The 20,706-nt window shown below is 35.3% G+C and overlaps 2 protein-coding genes across 5 annotated transcripts; both read left to right on the top strand.

Moving 5' to 3' along the window:
- The first annotated feature begins 488 nt into the window (after positions 1-488).
- Positions 489-4,149, top strand: LOC111780191 (annexin D5). Its single transcript, XM_087121578.1, has 6 exons — positions 489-762; positions 1,064-1,209; positions 1,992-2,210; positions 3,114-3,329; positions 3,407-3,496; positions 3,650-4,149. The coding sequence occupies exons 1-6, from the start codon at positions 687-689 to the stop codon at positions 3,851-3,853; spliced, it is 951 nt and encodes a 316-aa protein (XP_086977704.1). The 5' UTR covers positions 489-686; the 3' UTR covers positions 3,854-4,149.
- A 386-nt stretch (positions 4,150-4,535) lies between these two features.
- LOC111798893 (DEAD/DEAH box RNA helicase family protein) lies at positions 4,536-19,877 on the top strand. 4 transcript variants are annotated; one of them, XM_023682250.2, is made up of 18 exons: positions 4,536-4,734; positions 5,148-5,219; positions 6,200-6,279; positions 6,372-6,501; positions 7,295-7,843; positions 7,961-8,073; positions 10,084-10,315; positions 11,200-11,363; positions 12,233-12,314; positions 13,932-14,021; positions 14,320-14,553; positions 16,029-16,100; positions 16,235-16,387; positions 16,462-16,605; positions 17,500-17,655; positions 18,104-18,187; positions 18,705-19,277; positions 19,639-19,877. In XM_023682250.2, the coding sequence occupies exons 2-18, from the start codon at positions 5,181-5,183 to the stop codon at positions 19,729-19,731; spliced, it is 2,988 nt and encodes a 995-aa protein (XP_023538018.2). In that variant the 5' UTR covers positions 4,536-4,734; positions 5,148-5,180; the 3' UTR covers positions 19,732-19,877. The 4 variants fall into 4 exon arrangements, with proteins under 4 accessions (XP_023538018.2, XP_023538011.2, XP_023538026.2 ...); XM_023682243.2 differs by having other exon boundaries at positions 5,100-5,219; XM_023682258.2 differs by lacking the exon at positions 5,148-5,219.
- The last annotated feature ends 829 nt before the right edge of the window (positions 19,878-20,706 follow it).

The following is a 20,706-nucleotide window of genomic DNA, read 5'->3' as shown; positions in this document are numbered from 1 at the left end:
TGAATTTTAATTATATTCTTTTACTGACTACATTTCTTAAGTTATTTAAATTCAATTAGATTTTTTTTAAGGTCATTTTCATTTGTATTTTTTAAAATATTTCAACTTTAATTAAGAGGAATAATAATTTAGTCTAATTTATGGTCTCATATACACTTCTATTTATTGTTTATCCATTCATATAATAAAATAGACGTTTGATCATCAAGATCGCTATCACTATTTTTTTTAGTATATCAACTCGATGACGAAGCAACTGTGAAATTTCAATAGACACATTTTAAAATTATGAGGTTTTGTTTTGGGAAGATGGTTGAATTCTCGGATCTATTACAACATCATTCCTTTTCATGAAGTCTAGTAGCTTAATTTGTTAACATTTTGGAGCCATTTTTTATTAACATAATGGGATCGAGTTCTAGAAATCCCCATAGGTGGTGCTAAACAAATATTCCAAATGGAAAGTATCTTCCTACCGAGTTTTGAAGAATTCAAAGAGCAGCCCGTGGGTTCGTTCAAAAGCTTGTACGTTCGGTGGCAGCGTCCGGAAAAGCAAGTCGTCAATATTGAACGCCATGGCTAATCATTGTCCTTTATAATTCATCACTGAACATCTACTTTCCCTTGCAATTTCTCCTCATCCTTTCAAAATTTTCTCTCATTTTCTTTCCCCGGAAACGAACGCTATGTCTTCCTTGATCATTCCCCCCGTTCTTACTACTCCACGGGACGATGCTGCCCTACTTTACCGCGCATTTAAAGGTCAGTTTTCTAATTCTGTTTCTGTGTAAGTTTCTTACGTCTTTTGTTTTGGTACTGTCTCTTTTTTTTTTTTTTTTTTTTTTTTTTTTTTTTTTTGCGGATTTGGGATCGGATTCTACGTTTATTGAAAAGTCTTGATCGGACAGGGAAAAGTGAGGGAGAATCGTATGGTGATTAATTTCTGAATGGATTGAGTTAGATTGAAATTGACTGAGTTCAGGTGCCCTAAATGGTGAAGGTGGAGGCGGAAGGAGATTGAAATGGAGTGTGGTGACTTAGAATTTTGGTATTGATTTTGTAGGGTTTGGCTGTGATACTGCGGCAGTTATCAATGTTCTTGCACATCGAGATGCAGCACAGCGTGCTCTGATTCAGCAGGAATACAGAGCCATGTACTCTGAGGAACTCTCCAAGCGCTTGAAATCTGAGCTTAGTGGCAAAGTTGAGGTGAATCTCTTGGTTTTCATTACGGATTATAGTCCCATTTGTGTTTCTTATTACTTATTTCTCTCTCACTCAATTTTTAGTTAGTGTTGTGCCTTCAAAAGGTTCACTTTCATTCTTGTGCTTTTTAATTTTTTTTTTTTTTTTGATCATTTTGATTTCTTTTAGCATAATTTTACCACATTTTTGTTACACATCAAAATTCTTTTAGTGGTGTCGGGCTAGAGATGTCCACGTGCGAGGGCAGAATCGGAGTAGGCTTATTGTTCATATTTCCATCTCTTATTTCAATCCTCGTCCCCACAAAATTTTCATTTATTTTGACGGAATTTGGAACGGGCCAACAAATTTTTTTTTTGGCATATTTAATATATATTTTTTAAAAAATATGTTTCCACAAAATTTTTATTGAATAATTTTTATTAATAAATTAAAACATTTTAATTAATATTCAACCTAATTTCTCCACACTTAAATTTCAATATTACCATATAATTTTCTAATATATAATTAATTAATTACTAAATAGAGTGATAAAAAATATATATAATATAAATATATTTTTTATTTAATATATATAAAAAGTGGGGCGGACAGGACGGGGATTTGGGCTGGGTTGGGGGCGGTTTACCCAATGGAGACGGGTTAATGGATTTTTTTTGTGTCTGGAGTTGTGATTGAATGAAATAAAAAAGAATATGAACAAACAAAAGAACGAGTTTCTCTGTTGCTTGTCACTTGTGAATCTTCCTGATCTTATCCTTTTGTGTTTTGTGTTGTTGCAGGATGCAATTTTACTATGGATGTATGATCCAGCAACAAGAGATGCTGTTATAGTGAAGGAGGCTATATATGGACAAACTGTTACTCTTAGAGCTGCCACTGAAGTCATTTGTTCTCGTACACCATCGCAGATTCAGCATTTTAAACAAGTTTACTTGGCCATGTTTCATTCTCCCCTTGAACGTGATATTCAAAACAGTGCTACTGGTGATCACCTAAAGGTCCTACTCTTTCTTTCTTGTTTATCAGTTTCTGATGATATTGTTCTGTTTCCTGGCTTTAAGCCTGCCTTATCAGTTGTATATGAAATGAGTACTCAAGTATAAAAAGACTTTAGGATAATAGGTTCAATCCCCATGTAGCCACCTACTTAGGATGTTAAAATCCTATCAGTTGGAAAACTTCGAGGTGTGTGTAAGAGTCCAAGCTCACCGTTAGTAGATAGTGTTTGCTTTAGTCTGTTACATATAGCCGTCAGCCTCACGGTTTTAAAACGGTCTACTAGGGAGAAGTTTTCATACCCTAGGGAGAGGTTTCCATACCCTTATAAGGAATCTTTCGTTCCCCTCTCCAACCGATGTGGGACCTCACAATCCATCCCCTTGAGGCTAACAATGTTACTTAACGGGCCAAAGCGAACAATATTTGCTAGCGGTGGGCTTGAGCTATTACAAATGGTATCAGAGCCAGGTTCCAGGCAGTGTGCCAACGAGGACACTGGGTCGCAAGGGGGGTGAATTATGAGGTCCCACATTGGTTGGAGAGAGGAATGAAACATTCCTTACAAGGGTGTGGAAACCTCTCCCTAGTAGACGCATTTTAAAATCATGAGGCTGACAGCAATATGTAACAAGCCAAAACGGACAATATCTACTAGTGGTGGGCTTACTAACTCGACACTTCTATTTCATAGCTCTTTGTATGTTTGGAAAACGTTGGACAAAAGGGATGATAGCTGGTGCCTAATCGTCATACATGCATTGAACTCTATCTTAAAGTTGAAGCTGAGACTAATGGCTTTTATTTTCTTCTTTAATCCATATTCGAATCATCTTTTATCAGTCACTAACTACTTCTGCAATGATAATAAGCCAATCTGATAAAAGAATATTATTTCTTTTCAGCTGCTTTTGGCTTACGTTAGTAAACCACGCTATGAAGGCCCAGAAGTAGACGGAGCTCTGGTACAAAAAGACGCCAAATCTCTGTATAAAGCTGGAGAGAAGAGATTGGGAACTGATGAAGATAAGTTCATAAAGATTTTCAGTGAAAGAAGCAGAGCACATCTCTCTGCTGTTAGTCATGCTTATAAACATACATACGGCCAATCTTTGAAAGAGGTGTTTGATCGAGCTTTATCTTTCTTTTAGAATACATCAAGGTTCAAGGTTAACACAAGAACAAATTCATTCTGCAGGCTATAAAAAAAGAAACATCTGGCCATTTTGAGCATGGCCTTGTAACAATTTTGCTGTGTGCTGAGAATCCTGGGTTTTACTTTGCAAAGGTATTGTCCCCAACTCTTTGAATGTTGCTCTGCTAGGGAGAGAGGTTTCCACGCCCTTTTAATGAATGTTTCGTTCTCCTTCCCTACCGACGTGGGATCTCACATTGATTCATTTGTATCAATGAATGTTGCTAAAAATATGTTGAATTCCAGGCTTTGAGGAAGGCGATGAAGGGAATGGGAACGGATGACTCCACTCTGATAAGGATAATTGTGTCAAGAGCTGAGATAGATATGCAGTACATAAAGGCAGAGTACCACAAGAAGTATAAGAAAACCCTACACAAAGCAGTTCATTCTGAGACATCAGGCAGCTACAGGGACTTTCTTCTCGCCTTGTTGGGTCCGGATCATTAGACTACAACAACTACTGCACTGTGGATCAAGTGGATGTAGGATTCTAAAAGTTCTTAAATTTCTTCACGTTTGAGTTCATGAAAGCTTGTGATCTTTTCTTTTTCTTTCCTGTAATTATTGTATGTGCCTTGTGTAAGTTTATGCTATGAACATCCACTGTATGACGTTCAAGTTTGTATAGCTGTTCATCGTACATTGATTGCTTCCAAGTTTTATTCTGAAAGGAATGTATTTGGTGCGTTAGAACATAACTCTCCAATGATATGATATTTGTTCACTTTGAGCATAAGCTCTCATGACTTTGTGTTTGGACTTTCTAAAAAATCCTCATCTAAATGAAGATAGTATTCCTTGATTATAAATTGATGATCGTTAAATTAGCCGTTTCATCATCAAACATAGTGATCTTTGTTATAGTTTTTGCTTCTCCATTTTGAGCCATCAGACCATTTTTGGTAAATTAATATTTTATAGAAATCATTAATATTTTATTTAAAAAATACCATTAATTTTTTAACTTGTTTTAAAAATTCTTTTAGACTTTCAAAATTTTAATAATATATATATTTGAAAATTGTAAGTCTAATTTTATTAATTTAGCAAAAACGATATTTATTATTATTATTATTTTTTTTTTCGGGGCAATAAAAATTAGTGACCTAATTGGTCTGGGGCCATCAATCCAATCTAAATTGTCCGAGCATTTTGCGAACCTTGTCACCCGCGCTATGCCCGTGTGGTTCAGCTCTGTAAAATCGATAAAGCAAACAAAGAAGCATTTGAGCGCGCTCATTCCCCACTCTATTAGCTGCTGTTAGACTGCAATCGTCACCTTCGAACGTCGGATGTTCATGAATTAGAGCTCACGGTTCTTTGTTAAGGTTAGAATTTTCATCTCACAGGCAAGTTTCAGTACTCGTTCTGAAATGGCGGTTCAGTTACTAATGAATGAATTGCAATGTTGAGTACAAACAAATGCTAAAAGAGTTGTCATCCTTCTAATTTTGTGAACTATTTTGTTTGTTATGGCTATTTTGATTCTCAATTTACGGGTGGATAGTCCACTTTTTTGTTTATTTTGGAAGAAAGAACTCTATTATGCTACTAGCTGAGGTTAGTAGTTGGGTGGATGTTAATTCAATGAAACACTAGTAACTATTTTACGCGTTTCCGGTTCCTACTGCATTAAGCTTTGATCAGTTTTGAAGTTTCTTGGCTTGATGTTAATCTTTCTGTTCTTTTGCAGTTTTTTTTAGTAAGCTTTCCCTGTCGGTCTGATGTTTTCGGTATTCAGGCATGCATAGCGTTCCCTGTACTCTTGTTGGGCATGACATTGATCATCTCAATCGTTCATTCGTGTGGCCTGGTATGACTGTCTGTATGTTTATATTGGAACTGTGGACTAATTATTTGAAAGGTGACGGAAAAAGCTACTATGTTGTAGTGAAAGTGGATAGGTGATTCTTTAAATTGGGTTTTATTGGGAAATTCAGGATGATTTTTTTTCCTGGACATTGTACATGAGATTGGCATGGTTAAATGGTCTAACTAACTGTATATGCAATGCACTGTATTAGAATCCTTTAGTTATATCCCCTTTTTTGAATCTTGACCAATTTGAGAGCTTATATTACTCCTTTGGCTAGGGAGATGCCTCATCACCATCTCTCTTCTGTTTACCTTCTTTCAGGAGACATATTTCTTCAAAAATATTAACATCTCTTTGAATGGCTGATTTTAGTGCTCAAGGATCATCCTTTCAAGGGTGACCAGAAAGTTCTTTGCATGCAAATCAACGGGGTTCATATTTGGCTTCTTTGGAATGAGCGAAATGCTAGAATCTTCCTAGAAAAGGGAAAAATATATAGAACCCATGCCAGATGCTATTCTATTTTGGTTTTAAAGAGCCCCTTCTCTTGTATCTAAGGTTAAATTCTCTATGTCTAGCTGGAGAATCTTTTTGTAATTATCTTGGATGGGTTTCTCCCCTTTTGTATCATTTGATTCAATCAATGGCATTGTTTCCTATCCCCCCCCCCCCCCCCCCCCCAAAAAAAAAGGAAAAGAAAGAAAGCCAGAGTATAAGGAGTTTTTTCTTTCATTCTTCTCCTTCATGCTACCGCAGCTGGCTTCTTATGTTTGGTCACTAGAAGTTTATTTATTATTCTGTCCATAGTTTACTGGAATTCCCTCTATGGACTTCATTTTAAAGTAATTATTTGTTTATCAAAGGATTCTTGAATTGATGTGAAATTCTACTTCATTTCCCTTTCCCTATTTATCTTTTGTTAGAATTAATTTGGACATGGTGCCTGGTCTATAAATGAATGGGGTTTCCTTTTTTAGTGCTTCAGTGGGCATCAAATGAGAAGTGTAGCATTGCATGTTGAGAAAAGATATCGGAATGCTGTGGGTGAAAGCATGAGGTATTATTGATATCTCATTATCAACTGCTTGAAGTTATGGTGAAATACCAAATGCAGACTATTTGATTAGCGCATCACCTCTTCTGTCTCAGGTTCCATTATGTTCTCTCCATGCTACCAAAATTGTGCTCAAGAACAAAGCACACGTTTGCAGGTAATTTGTTTGAAGTGGGTAAATATGGCACCACAAGCATCTCGAATCGAGGAAAGTTGCTAGATAAGGTAAGCAATTGATGTAATATTTTGAATGTTACAAGATGAAATCGTTCTTTTGTTATATTTCCAGTTGGCAGTTTTAGAACTCATTGTTACTTCATCAAACTTGCTGGTTGGTATGAACATTATAACCCTCATCATCTAGGTTACTAGTAGTGATGAAATTCATCTTAGTATTGGATACAAACCTAATATCTCGCAACTCCAAACTATCTTCACACTCTTTTCTCGCAACCTCACCTACATTGACTATTCTCTCTAATGTAATGCCTCTCCTTTATGCTTTAATAGTGGTGGTTATTAGGGGTGCAAGAAAAAACCAGAAAACCAAAAAGATTGTTTAAACAACTGAAACCGATTGTCGGTTTGGGTTGGAATTGGTTTGGTTGGTAGTCCGAGTTTTAGTGTAAGAAAAAACAAGTATATTCAGTCAGGTTCGTGTTTGGAAAAAATAAAACCAAAAAGCGGAACGGAACAATAGTTTGTATAATAAACATTGAAATATTTGTCACTAAGCACTTTCTCTCTAATTGGCTTTGGATTGTGACTTGCAGCATCCAAGTTAGGTGTTTGAGAGTGCATCAACCCTTCTTTTGTTTCTTTCTTTTTATAATTTTTTTTTTTTCAAATTGAGATATCCACATCCATTCAGCTTCCAGCTTCGCGGGGACCACTGTACTTCTACAGCACTAAATATTATGCAATTTTTGGTTTTTTGGTTCTTCAACTTTGCTTCATGAATAATCGTGAGTTGATATCTAACTGTTCTTTGATATATTTAAATTTGATTTGTTTATAGATATCAGTTGTGATGGCTCATGATGATTGTATTGAGAATGGACAATACAACAATCAATCTAATTCAATTCCATCAGATCCAGACGATGATTGTAATGTTTCTGTAGCATGTAAAAAATTTCCATCCATCATTTTGGGAAGTTCTCCTCCAGTCGAATTATTTGATGGCTCTGCATGTTATTCAGACATTGCGAGTTTTTTATCAGCTAAAACGGGTGAGAACTTTCTTCTGAATTCAACTTGTGAAGAGTGGGTACAAGATAGTCTGGATGGAACTCTGTCTTCTCTGTACTCTGTCCTTCCAGATGTAGGTAATTCTTCAGTAAGTGAAGAATATACTTATAGTGCTGGTTCATCTCTTCTGCCTAAGAATATTGAGACTGGAACAATATCTAGTAATCCAGCTGTCGAAGAAGATACTTCAAGAAAGGAGTTAAAATCACAAAATAATGCAGTATCTGGCAGATCATTTCTTGACCAGTCTGTTGGTTGCATACCTGGATTAAGTAAGAGGCATCAGCGCCAGCTTGATGAGAGCGGCTTCCACACGGTGGGTTTTTTTTTGTTTCTATTTTTTGTTCTTATTTGAAGAACAGATAAAGCCTCAAATATCTATATATAATTATGTAAGTTGCGTTGGACTAATTTTGTTCCTTCTGTTTTCTAGTTAGGGAAATTACTACATCATTTTCCTCGGACCTATGCCGACTTACGGAATCCACAGGTTAATATTTATGATGGACAATACTTGATCTTTATAGGGAAAGTCTTGTCATCAAGGTGTCATTCTCTTTCTCCCTCCCTCTCTTTTTTTATTTTCACCTTTTTTGTTCAAAAAATGCATTTAATTTCTTGATTCGATGTAAACTGATATGCTTTTCTGATTTTTCTTTGGCATCATCCAGTTTTTAAGCTATTGATTCATCAAATGAGTAGTTGCATCAATTCAAGGTTTATGGCCTCTGATTTTATAGGAGTGCCTTTGGAGGGAAAATTTCCTTAATAAATTAGCTTCATAATTGAATAATGTTCTGCTGTCAATAGAGGCGTTAATGTTCTCTAGTATTCCAACATATCACCTACCCCTCTTTGGAATACTTCAAAGTTGGCCAGCTACTTGAAGAAAATTAGAAATGTCTCTTGGAAAGACGTGGGCAGGTTCTAGTTAACTGGAAGGTCTTTTTGCTAATAGATGAAGGTGGTCTTTGTTTCGGTAATTTCAGAAACAGAAATTTTGCTCTTGCTGTAAAACAGCCAAACTAGGCACTTTGTAGAGGACAGCGATCAATTACTTCACATTCTCTGCGGGATGGATGGCTTTCCTAGAGATGCTGTCAGTGCCAGATGTCCTTGGGAGTTTTGTTTCCACATGTTGTCTTAGGTCTAGCAGGAGTATGAGTTCCAGTTTGGGATAGCTGGATAGCTGACCACATTCTTTCTAAGGTGCTTGGTCGAGGAATAACCTTTGGGAGGAGAATTTTACATTATTTCTTGTCCAATCCATGTAATATTCCCATTTCTAAATTCTGGTATGAGCAAAATTTAGGGTTACTTTTTCTGAAGAAATTTTGTTGAACATGATTGCTGGAAAATGGGAAATGCATAAGTTTTTCTAATTTTCTTTAGGCTGTCTCCCTTGAACATTTACCAAATCCTAAAAAGTGGAAGGTTGATCATTTGAATGTGGGGCTTTGTCGTCTCAAATGATGTTGATTTAACCACCATGAGTTGACTGAGTGGTTCACAAGGACCATGCAAATATTAAATGTCTCAAAGGGGATGAGTTTAAGTGGTCACCAATCCTAGATATTAGTATCTTACGAGTGTTCTTGGTAATCAAAGGAAGTAGGCTTGTGTAATTGTCTCATGAAAATAATTGAGTTGCACGCAAGGTGACTCAAACACTAACTGATAGTAAAAAAATTTTTTAATTTGTTTTCAATCTATTTAAGGATAAATTCTTTTAAAATTTGATACACGCTTCTTTCGATTTGGTTAATCTTTTTGTTTCTTCATGTTCTTTAAGGTCTTAGTCTTTCCTGCTGGTTTTTTATTGGCCTTTTTTGTTGGTTTTTATGTTTTTTGTTTTCACCCATTGGTAGGTTGTTTCCCTGAACATTTTATATCTTTTCATCTAGTTTTCTGTTAAAAAACAAGGAAGTCTCATTTTTATAACGATGATAACATGTCGAGCCCTCTCTTGAACTAGGGTCTATTCAAAGTATGAGTTATTTGGACAAATAGAAAGGGAGAGAGAGTATCCCTTGTCTAAGAGCCCTAGAGAGTCAAGGTTTTTAGTTCCCTTTCTCTTTAGAAGTTCTTGGCCTGTTTTATCTGTTTTCGTCTGCCCTTTGCCCTTTGGTACAAAGGGTGGTTGTGCAAAGATCGTTCCTCGTCATTAAATTTCAAAATCCAAGTCTAATCCAAAATTCTTCATATGCAACTAACCTCGCCCTTCCAGGTTAAAAGTCCCGTGCTTATCCATTGATCAGGGTGGGGAAGTTGGCCAACAAGTTTCAATTAATTCCATATATTAAAAACGTCTTGCAACTTATTTTTAATTTTGAATATCATATTTTTGTAATAGATGACAGGAAAAGTTAGTATCATTTCATTTCCAAGTAGGTAACATTTCATTTAAATCTGAATACCTTTGTTTAATTTTATTTATGTTTAGATTTGTGTTTTAATTTTACCTAGTACCACTAAAATCCCAAATTATTTAGAGTCCTGACTGCCCAAAGGATTCAAAGATTTAAGGTGGATCCATGAAATATATATTTCTTGCAGGGGAATTAGAGCTAGTTACTCCTTTTCATTTCTTGAGGTGGTTGTGGGCTGTGAAATTGCAGAAAGAGAATCAAATTCTGGTTGTCTGGCTGATAATAATACTGGTGGAAAGAAGATAGTTTATTTGCACTTGAAGAAATTCTTTCGTGGTACTCGGTTTACTTTCCAGCCTTTTCTAAGAAGTCTTGGAGCAAATCACAAAGAGGGAGAGATTGTTTGTGTCAGTGGTAAGGTAAATCTCTAGAATCGCTAATATAGATTCTCTTGTTTGATTTTCTTTATGGTTTAAGTATGTACCGTTGCATTGCATGATGATCTATCATAAAATAATTGGGAGCGTAGCTTTTTCAGATTTTAATGGCTCTTTCTAATCATTGAATATTTTGCCACCTCATTATATTTATTTTCCACTTAAAACCTTTTGCCTCCTTAATATTGTAACTCTCAATTGACAATTTTTGAAGTAACCAACAATGTACATTCTTTCATTTTTCTGAATGAAAGCGTGGTTTCTTAGAAAAAAAAATTGACCAACAATAGTAAATAATCAATAAATTTTCCAGCAGAGTAAAACGCATATAGAAGGTGATTTTTACCACTTTCTTTGGCAGCATTCTTTTTGTGGATGGTTTGGAGTTTGTTTCTTTAAACATAGAACAAGGCATGATTTTTCAGCATGTGATTTTGTTTAGGAGCTAGCAACCCTGAACAATATTTAAAGAGCCTGTGTCGGACATGGATACGTCTGGACATAGCATTTTTGTATTTTTCTCCCTTGTTTCCCTGAATAATTTTTTTTGTGTCTTCTCATCAAAATATGAAAAGTTTGTTCCCAATGTGCTCATGTCTACTTTTTAAGAATTTGACTTGTTGTCTGTATCTAATGTTCGTGTCCACGCTTCTTAGTTTATAATTTAGTACTATCCTTTGTGCTAGACAAGATACCAGTTACCCCTATTGTAAAATTAGGAAGGTCCAAAAATATAGAAGTTGAAACTACTGCCTTTTCTGATGGATAGTGGTAGTTACTGCACCATGTTGCACTCTATGAACTTTTTGATTTTTTACTTTATTTAGCTCTTCTTATGATGACTTGACATTTTGTTTTCCACTTAGGTAAGGACTATGCAATCTGAAGATCACTATGAGATGAGGGAATATAACATTGATGTTCTTCAAGACGAAAAGGATGTGCCATTTTACGCAAAAGAGAGGCCATATCCTATATACCCTTCAAAAAAGGGTTTAACTCCAACGTTTCTTAGAGATATTATTGCCAGGTTTGTACTGCATTGTTTTCCATTTTTTTCCCTGTTATCTTTTCCAGTGTTGTTAATTATATTCTCTGTTTTCTTTAAAGTAGCCCTTCCTAGTCAATTTAGCTTCGCTTGAACCCATTATATCTCTATATCTTCTATTATTATGCTTTTTGAAAATTTCCATTAATGAAAAGAGACTAACGCTCATGAATACTAACCCCGAGAAAAATGAGAATAAAAAATAAACATTGGCAATGGTAAAGAATCTCTTCTAGTCTGGAATGAAGAGGGACCGTTGCTGTTGCTTTTCCCAAGCTATACAAGTGTGTAAATTGATCAAATACAACCATCTGAAACCCAACTACTCTAAATTGGGAGCTGGATTTTATGAGAAACCTACAAAGAGGATGAAATTTCATAATGGGCTGCTCTATTTCATATTTCTCACAGGTAGTGATAAAGGAGATTCTTAGATGGCTTTAGACCAGACGGTTAAATCCCTAAACTACATCATTGAGAAGGATCCCTATTTATAAGCATTTTGCGTGGCAGATAGCCCATGAAACTGCCTGTTTTCCAACAAAATCCCCTTCTGCGTACTTTCTTAATAGATTATTAGTTTAAAATTCGTTACCTTTCCTATTGTGGATTCACTGTTTTCCAACACTGACCGCAGTTGGACTGGGGTGTGTACTTTACATATTTTTTATCTTTCAGGGATCAAAGGTGTTAGAAACTTTTTAGAATATTTGAGTTGGATAGTTTGGTTGGTCTTCTTTCATAAGGAAGTCTATTTTTTAAGCCTATTTAATGGTTTTGAAGATTTTCTACTGATTAATTGATTTTAACTTCTTTTTCCGTACCCAAATTTATTTTCGTATTTCATGCAGAGGCATAGAAGCATTGCCTGTCAACATAGATCCCATTCCAGAAGATATCACTCAGAGCTTTGGGCTATTGCGTCTTCATGATGTAAGTGTCTTTTTTAATTTAGTTTGTGGAAAATGGGGGACGTTTGAGAGAAAATATTCAATATTTCATCTACAAAGTCATAGATGTATACGAAGCCATAAACTAGCATTACAATTTGATTAAAAAGAACAAATTTGCTGCTTCTCGATTTCGGATTTGTGTCTTGATTGGAATGCTTTTATTTTTCTCATATAATCCGATCTTTGCATTGTTTTTCTTGCTTTCTTTTTTATTTTTCCCTTGGATCTATTGTATTTTTTTGAGAATGAAAAGTTTTGTTTTTTTTAATAAAATGAAAAGGTTGCTCATCCAAAAAAAGAAAAAAAGATCTTTTGATGGGTTGTTGTTAATGGGTTCTTTTAACCAAGTTATTACATTAATACACAATAATCTATATAGTATTGCTAACACAAGCATTTCTCAAGTGGTTAAAAGAATGATATCTTCAACCAATAGATTAGAGGTTTGAAACCCCTCTCCCACACTGGTTGAGTTCGAATAATACACTTATCAGTTAATATTTGTTTGCTTAACTTTTAAAAAAATTGAATATTTCTTTGCTTTACCTCAAAAAGTTTATTTCAAATTAATTATTTGATAACTTATTATTTTTTTTTCCCAGTTTGGCGTTGGGGCTAAGATTAAAAAGTAAGGCCATTGCACTTATATCAATCTGCCTCAAACTAATAGCAAGTATAACACGAGCTAAAACAATTTGCAAATATGGTAGAATTATAAGCCCAGCCTTGTTAAAAAATGTGGTAAGTCAAAAACATGTGAAAAGTTAAAAAGGCCCATTAAAATATCTCAACGCCACACATTTGTCAATAATAGATATAAATCTCAGATGATTTACATCTATCAGTAAAAATTGTTGATGATTTATATCTATCAGTAAACATTGTTGATAGATATAAATCACAGATAGATTGTATCTTAGTAAATCAGTTATTTACTTAGTATTGATAGATGTAAATCATGATTGACTACTTAGTAGTAAATCAGTTACTTATGCAATAAAAAAAAGGCTACTGGGGTTGCTTTCATGCTATTTTTTCAAAAACAAGAGACAACTTTATTAATAGATGAAAAGATACAAAAAAAAAAAAAAAAAAAAAAAGGTCAAAGGGATAAAAGACATGCAACCTATTATTCATAAATATATTTGTAGCTTTGTGGATTGGTTATACAGAAGTTTTCTATTAACTATTTGGTTGGCTTTTGTTCTTTAATTTTCAAGATATTGGCAACGTAGAATAGGAAAGAAGGTATTCTACACGTCTTACCTATTTGTATCAAAAGGATGTTGGATTGATACGACAAGTAATTAGGTCAAGTGAATGCAAAATACTTAGATTTTAAGGCTCTCAATATTTATAATGCTCACTATAATTTGTAATTCTAAAATATTTGATACAACTACCACTTAGTAGTTTCTGGGAACATTTGTATGGCCTAATGAATATTTTCAAATGTATGATACTTTGCATTCCCACCATCACTTGCATTACTGTGCATGGTAAAAAGAACTATCATTCTTAATTCTATCTGTTTATTTATCTTTTAATGGTCCCCCCATCGCCCCCCCCCCCCTCATTTTAACTTCCTTTAAAGCAGGCATACAATGGGATTCATCAGCCAAAGAGTATAAATGAAGCTGATTTGGCTCGCAAACGTTTTATATTTGACGAGTTCTTTTACCTTCAGGTATAGTTACCAACTTCACATCTACTTCAACAATCTTCATCCGTCCGTTTGTGGAAGAGTTGAATGAAAAAGATGATAGTGTTTTGGCTATTATTGAAGTTGTTAAAATAATTTAAATAGTAAAATTGCTTACCCTTGAAGGGGACCTACTACTGTTTCAATCAAGAGAGAAAAAAAAAAAAGGAAAACATATTGGCAATAGCTTAGATAATTTTAATGGTGATGTTTGTTCATAATTTGATTTAATTTCTTGTTCACTTGTGGACTTAATATTTGATTACGAATCCTGATTTAACAGTTGGCACGCTTGTTCCAAATGCTTGAAGGTCTTGGTACAACAATAGAGAAAGATGGTTTGCTGGACAAGTATCGTCAACCTCGTTTAAATGCTGCATATATGAAGGAATGGACTTGTCTCACCCAAAAGTTTCTTAAAGCCCTCCCATATTCCCTTACAGAGAGTCAGATGAAAGCTGTTGCAGAAATTATATGGGATTTGAAGCGACCAATTCCTATGAATAGGCTCTTGCAGGTTGCTGTCTCTTCCATCTTTTTTCTTGTTATACTGTCGTGTTAGAAATTTCTCATTTCTATTTATACTTAATAGTGGGTTTCTCCAGCTCTCATGTTTGTGTTGTCATTAATTATATGTGCACAAACTTTTCAGTAGATTAAACTAGATCTCATAACCTAATCCTAGGGACTTCCTCAAGACTCCTAAAGTAAAGTTCTTACCAAATCCTGAATATTACTTGGCCTAATTTAGTAGTAATCATGAATAACCATATATCCCTACAAGAGAATTCATATTCCTGTTGACATAGTCATTCAACATATAAGGTCTGCGGAGAGGATCATTGTTAGAAGGACGATTATCACCCTTTTGCATGAATTGAAGGGAAAGCTTTCCAAGGATTATGTAAATACTCCCTTAAGACAATCTCTGCTATTCTCCCTTGTTTCTCTTAGTTTTGTAAATACTTGGTTAGGAATGGTTCTAATACCTCTTTTCTGCCCTTTTCCCCATCTCTATAATTTGTCTACAATGAAGCTTCGTCCAGTGGCTTCAATTTTGTTGCCTTTTGTTGCATCTGGACATCACATTCTGCATTGCTGTAAACCATGAGCTTCATGGCGATGAGACCCACGTACAAACAGTGATGCACTTGCCGTCGGGCTTGATCGACCTTCTCCGGCGAATCATTGATGACGTGGCTTGCTTTCTGCTGCAATGATGAGCACTCAGACGCACAACCCACTGACGATGGCTCCTTCAGCAGCAGCGTGGCTGTTCAACAAGTGCTCCAGCAATCCAGTTCTGTAAACCCAATCCGAAGAACCTCAAATTTGAAGACCCATAGCCTGTGAACCTGCGAGTTCGACCTATTCAAATACAATCCAGCAAAGACCCAAGTTTTTTGGTTCGGACGGTTGGAATGAAGTTTATGGTGACTTTGGCATTCATTGACCAAACTTACCCACCCCCATAGCTTGTTTGACTTGCTGGTTTTGGTTCTGGTGGAAGGCACGTTTCAGCATAGGGTCTCTGTTGCTGGAATTGTGATCTTCCTCTGCTGAATTGAAACCATTTTGTAAGAATTCGACGACCGATATGTTGGCTTTGAGATGAACAAAAATAATGAGAACATTTTAGAATGGAAAATAAGAAAATAACAGCAACAAGAACATATATCTAATCTAGAACTTAAAGCTTTGATACCGAATGATGGGAAAGCTCTAGCCTATCGGCTCTAAAAACCTTTATGGTTATTCAAACTCCTAGATCTTAAATGCTAAAATCTCCAAATCAAGATGATTTCATCCAAAGGAACAGGATAGAATGAGTTTATCTCGGTGATCAAGATCAAGAGGAAAGAAAAACTTATTCCTAAAATCAAAATTCAAATCACTCCACAAGATGGATTGATCAAGATTATTTGAATGACTCTTGCATGTAAATCCAATCACAAGTAATGTACATTTGATATTTATTTTGGTCCTTTCCAGGGTGACGTAGGATGTGGGAAGACAGTGGTTGCTTTTCTGGTATGCATGGAAGTTATAGGCACTGGATATCAGGTTAGCTTCTGGATATTAGAGACGTTTTAATAGATTATTTGTCAATCTTTATCATTATGGAAACTACTACATATAATGTTCTAAATCTCTAAGTGCTATGCAAATCTGAGATTACTTCTTGTAATAATCTGTAGGCAGCTTTCATGGTTCCGACGGAGTTACTTGCTATTCAGCATTATGAGCATTTGCTTGGGTTGTTAGAGAACATGGAAGAGATCGAGAATAAGCCTTTTGTTGCTTTACTAACAGGTTCTACCCCATCAAAACAATCACGGATGATTCGACAGGTCTGCATTATTACCTAATTGTTTTGAACTTTTTTTTTCATGCTACACCCCTGAAATTTCAATTTCAATTTCAGAGTCTCCAAACAGGAGAGACTTCTCTCGTTATTGGAACTCACAGTCTAATATCGGAAAAAGTGGAGTTCTCTGCTCTACGCCTTGCAGTTGTGGATGAGCAGCATCGTTTTGGTGTAGTTCAGAGAGGAAAGTTTAGCAGTAAGGTGGTGGCTTTCATCTGTATAACTTTTTCTGGAAAAAATTCAAACATATCATAATATAACCTTTTTTGACTAATTGCAATAGTAGGGGTCAATTTCATTTAACTTATCGGGAATTTTCATTTTACTTCTGTCAAGGAAGTGTTTGGTACTTTCTATATCTTTACCTTTAAAAGTGGAGATGAAATAGTTTCTTTTCCTGTAAACATGATAAGATGTTTAGTTCGACGTTCAAGGAGTCACTCTTTTGTTAGAAATCTTCTAAGGGAGACTTGGTGTCTGTATTTTGTAGTTCCCTGCATTTTTTGTTCTCTTCTGTTTATTTATATATATTTTTTTTTTCCCGAGTTCTCCTGTTAAAGATATTTTCTTCTTGTTCTGCTAAGAGAGACTAATTGGTATGGTTCAGTTCCAAGGCAATATCTTCTGGGTGTGTCGAACACATTGTCCTTCAATTACGGGCCACTCTTACAAAGACAGAGCTAAAATTCTTTATTTATTTGGAGGAGTGAGAGATCTTTATTTAATTTAGTGTCTCCAACCAGATGTCGCTCATTTTATTTTAGTTACTCTCACTCTATGCTTATTGCCAATTGGAGAGGTTTTTCGTAATCTACTTTCAGTTGATTAGGGTAGACATACTTGATCTCCCCTCCCCTTCTTTCCTTTTAATCTTTCATTATCAACAATTTTATTTATTTATTTATTTATTTTTTACTGATTAAAAGGAAAAAAAGTCCATAACTAGACTTTGACTATGTTCGGTAGAGTTTTTTTTATTCTGCCTACGGTCTGCTGGAAATAATTTTGCCTCCTCTTTTCATTTATTTATTTATTTATTTTTATCTTAATCTTGCCATCCTAAAGCTCATGGTACATTATCACTCTTGACTGTAGTTATTTAACTCCTTAAGTTCGAAAATTGCTGCCGAGACCGCTGATGCAACCTCAAGTGGAGATTTCTCTATGGCCCCTCATGTTCTTGCCATGTCGGCCACTCCTATTCCAAGGACTCTTGCTCTTGCGTTGTATGGGGACATGTCGCTAACTCATGTATGTTCACACTTTTCTCCTTATTTACATACAACTGCTATTGAAGTATAAACTTAACATGAAAAACAATTTTCCACATAACCAAAGGCCAATGTACAACTTTTTAAGAACCTAGTATTACTTTAAGTGATTTGAAACTCCTACATAGTTAAATGTGTACTTCGGATAACTAGGTGGATAAATTGATCAACTTCCGCATTATTTTTCTTTCTCCCTTCATTCCTCTTGGAACCCGATTTTATCCCCTCATTTCCCATTGAACACCGGTTTGAGATGGATGGATTGAAGTGTTACCAGAAATAATGATTCATGGACTTTGTGGTTTTTTGTTCTTTATGCTATCCCCCAGGTCCCACCTGTTTCCTTGTATATTGGTTGTTCCTTTAATTATTAATGGAAGTGATCCGTACGTTGTTATCATCAGTAATTCCTTGATTCTTTATTACAGATTACCGATTATCCTCCTGGACGGTTACCAGTCAAAACATATTCTATTGTGGGAGATGATGAAGGCTTTGAGAAGGTTTATGAGGTATATTCTTGTCCTTACATTTGAGATGATTACATTTCTTAAAATACTTGGTCATATGTACTTCTACCTATAAATCTTTCATAAATTGTTTATTTCGTTGGAAATGGATACAAAATTGCTAGATGAATCATACTTGAGTTTAAATAGCTGGAAACATTATTTTTTGTCATATATCTATTTGGTGAATTGTATGCATCTAATGTATGTGGAAGTATTTTTAATTATAAATTAATAACATCAAAGTTTTAATGTCTTTTTATATATTTATTTTCTCGAAAGGGCAGGACTTTCGTTTATTTATTCTGTGGGGGAGGTAATAAAAATGGCTTAAAGTCAAGATGCAGCATCTGTTCTAGAGTTAATGGTAGTTTTAAGTTCTGGCAGTTCTTGATTGATATATTTTAGCACCTGTGCATGCACTATTGTGTATGCCAAGGATACTGTTTCAATATGGATGAGAGAATGATGATAGTTGGATAGCCTTCTTGTTTGACGAAAATGATTTTTGTGACAATAGATGATGCTGGATGAGCTACAAACAGGAGGGAAGGTGTATCTTGTGTATCCAGTGATTGAGCAATCCGAACAGCTGCCTCAGCTTCGTGCTGCTTCAGAAGGTCTTCAATCCATTTCTTACAGGTTTCAGGACTATAACTGTGGGTTGTTGCACGGGAGAATGAAGGGTGATGAAAAAGAGGAGGCTTTAAGGAGATTTCGGAACGGAGATACCCAGATTCTACTTTCTACCCAAGTGATTGAGGTTGGAGTGGACATTCCTGATGCATCAATGATGGTTGTTATGAATGCTGAGAGATTTGGAATTGCTCAGCTCCATCAACTAAGGGGACGAGTTGGACGTGGAATGAAGAAGTCTAGATGCATCTTGGTGGCATCGACTGCAAGCAGCTTAGGTCGCTTGAAGGTGTTGGAAAACATGTCAGATGGTTTTCATCTGGCAAAAGTTGATCTTCTTTTACGTGGACCTGGTGATTTGCTTGGTAAAAAACAGTCGGGGCATATTCCAGAATTTCCAATTGCAAGATTGGAGGTAGATGGTAATATTTTGGAAGAAGCACACCTTGCCGCTTTGGTAAGTTTTCGTTTAGCATAACCCATTTTTCTTTGCATGATTGATCACGCATTGAATACAAACTTTATTTCTAGCTCCAAATTATATACCATATTAGAAGTAAAAAATTGGTTTAGTCCCGTTTGTTAACCATTTTGTTTTTTGTTTTCTGTTTTTCAAAATTATGCTTGACGTTTGGTTTAGTTTTTAAAACATGTTTAGAAAGTTGGTAATAACAAGAAAACATAAGTAGAAATAGTGATTTAAGCTTAGTTTTCAAATAGAAAGTAAAAAACAAAATGGTTGTTTAATGTTTATTGATGTCTTCTTGGAATTACATTGGTCCAGTGTTATAACACAGACTCGGTTTACTCACATGCAGAAAATCTTAAGCATCTCTCATGATTTGGAGAAATTTCCTGCCCTCAAGATGGAGCTTAGCATGAGGCAGCCACTCTGTCTCCTTGGTGATTAGGTTTCGTTGATAGTTAATATTCGGACTGTGTAGATAGTGTGTTAGTTTGAATCTGGGCATCAGGAAATATATCTATGCACCATTTACTAGATTGAGCTGTATGATCAATCTTTTTAATGTGAAATAAAATGATAATGGATCGCTAATATGAGCATTACTTAACTAGCATAATGTATCTACCCTTGACTAGGAGGTTAAATCTTCTCGATTCAAGAATGTAGGATATGGTTTCTATGATTTAATCAATTATATAGCAAAGATTAGAGAGTTTGATGTTGTCCTTGTCGGATGATTTTGGAAGTATGCATACATTCATTGAGCTGGTGATTCTATTATTGTTAGGAATGTTATTCCCTGAGAGTATCATTAGTAGTCATGATGGTAGAATTTAGATGTGCTCTGGAATTGACAACTTGTTGGTGGACATAAGCAAGTGCGGCAGTATGGTCGATACTTGACATCCTTATGAGTAGGCTTGCAGGCAACTAAAAGAAACGTAATAGGTTTGAATATTTCAGTGAAGTCCCATTGGATATGGCAATGAATATACTGATTCAAGCACATTTAGTGCACCACTACAAGGAGTTTGAATGTGGAGAGCAACACTATGATTAGGTCTTCCAGTTCTTTGTACTATCAAACCCTTGGTTTTGATAGACTCCCAATGAAGCCCAACCTCAACCATTTCCAGCCACTTAGAAACTAATAACTACAATGCTCTTCATATTGGAAGACCTAATCATTCATCAGTAGTATTAGAGCTCTCAAAGCTCTAAAGTCAAAATATCCTTTCAAATCATAGAAATAGGGCTGATAGATGAATTATATCATCTTTGATTATTAAAAAATATTATGAACTAAACACAATTGTTTGTGTTCATCGATTTTCATAAGAGTGCAGTGGTTCCTTTGAATCCCACAATAGCTTATGTTCATGGCTTTTTATAAGAATTTCAGAATTTCTAGAATTTGACT

This window comes from Cucurbita pepo, chromosome 1, assembly GCF_057944985.1.
Source record: "Cucurbita pepo subsp. pepo isolate OVF chromosome 1, ASM5794498v1, whole genome shotgun sequence".
Taxonomy (NCBI): domain Eukaryota; kingdom Viridiplantae; phylum Streptophyta; class Magnoliopsida; order Cucurbitales; family Cucurbitaceae; genus Cucurbita; species Cucurbita pepo.
The sequence above is the reverse complement of the archived record's forward strand: the minus strand, read 5'-3'. Positions and strand labels throughout refer to the sequence as shown.

Coding starts and splice junctions, on each gene's coding strand:
- LOC111780191 (XM_087121578.1), top strand. CDS start 687: ATGTCTTCCTTGATCATTCCCCCCGTTCTTACTACTCCACGGGACGAT. Junction 1,210..1,991: donor AGCTTAGTGGCAAAGTTGAG/GTGAATCTCTTG, acceptor GTGTTGTTGCAG/GATGCAATTTTACTATGGAT. Junction 3,497..3,649: donor CTGGGTTTTACTTTGCAAAG/GTATTGTCCCCA, acceptor GTTGAATTCCAG/GCTTTGAGGAAGGCGATGAA.
- LOC111798893 (XM_023682250.2), top strand. CDS start 5,181: ATGACATTGATCATCTCAATCGTTCATTCGTGTGGCCTG. Junction 14,022..14,319: donor ACGAGTTCTTTTACCTTCAG/GTATAGTTACCA, acceptor CTGATTTAACAG/TTGGCACGCTTGTTCCAAAT. Junction 14,554..16,028: donor CTATGAATAGGCTCTTGCAG/GTTGCTGTCTCT, acceptor GGTCCTTTCCAG/GGTGACGTAGGATGTGGGAA.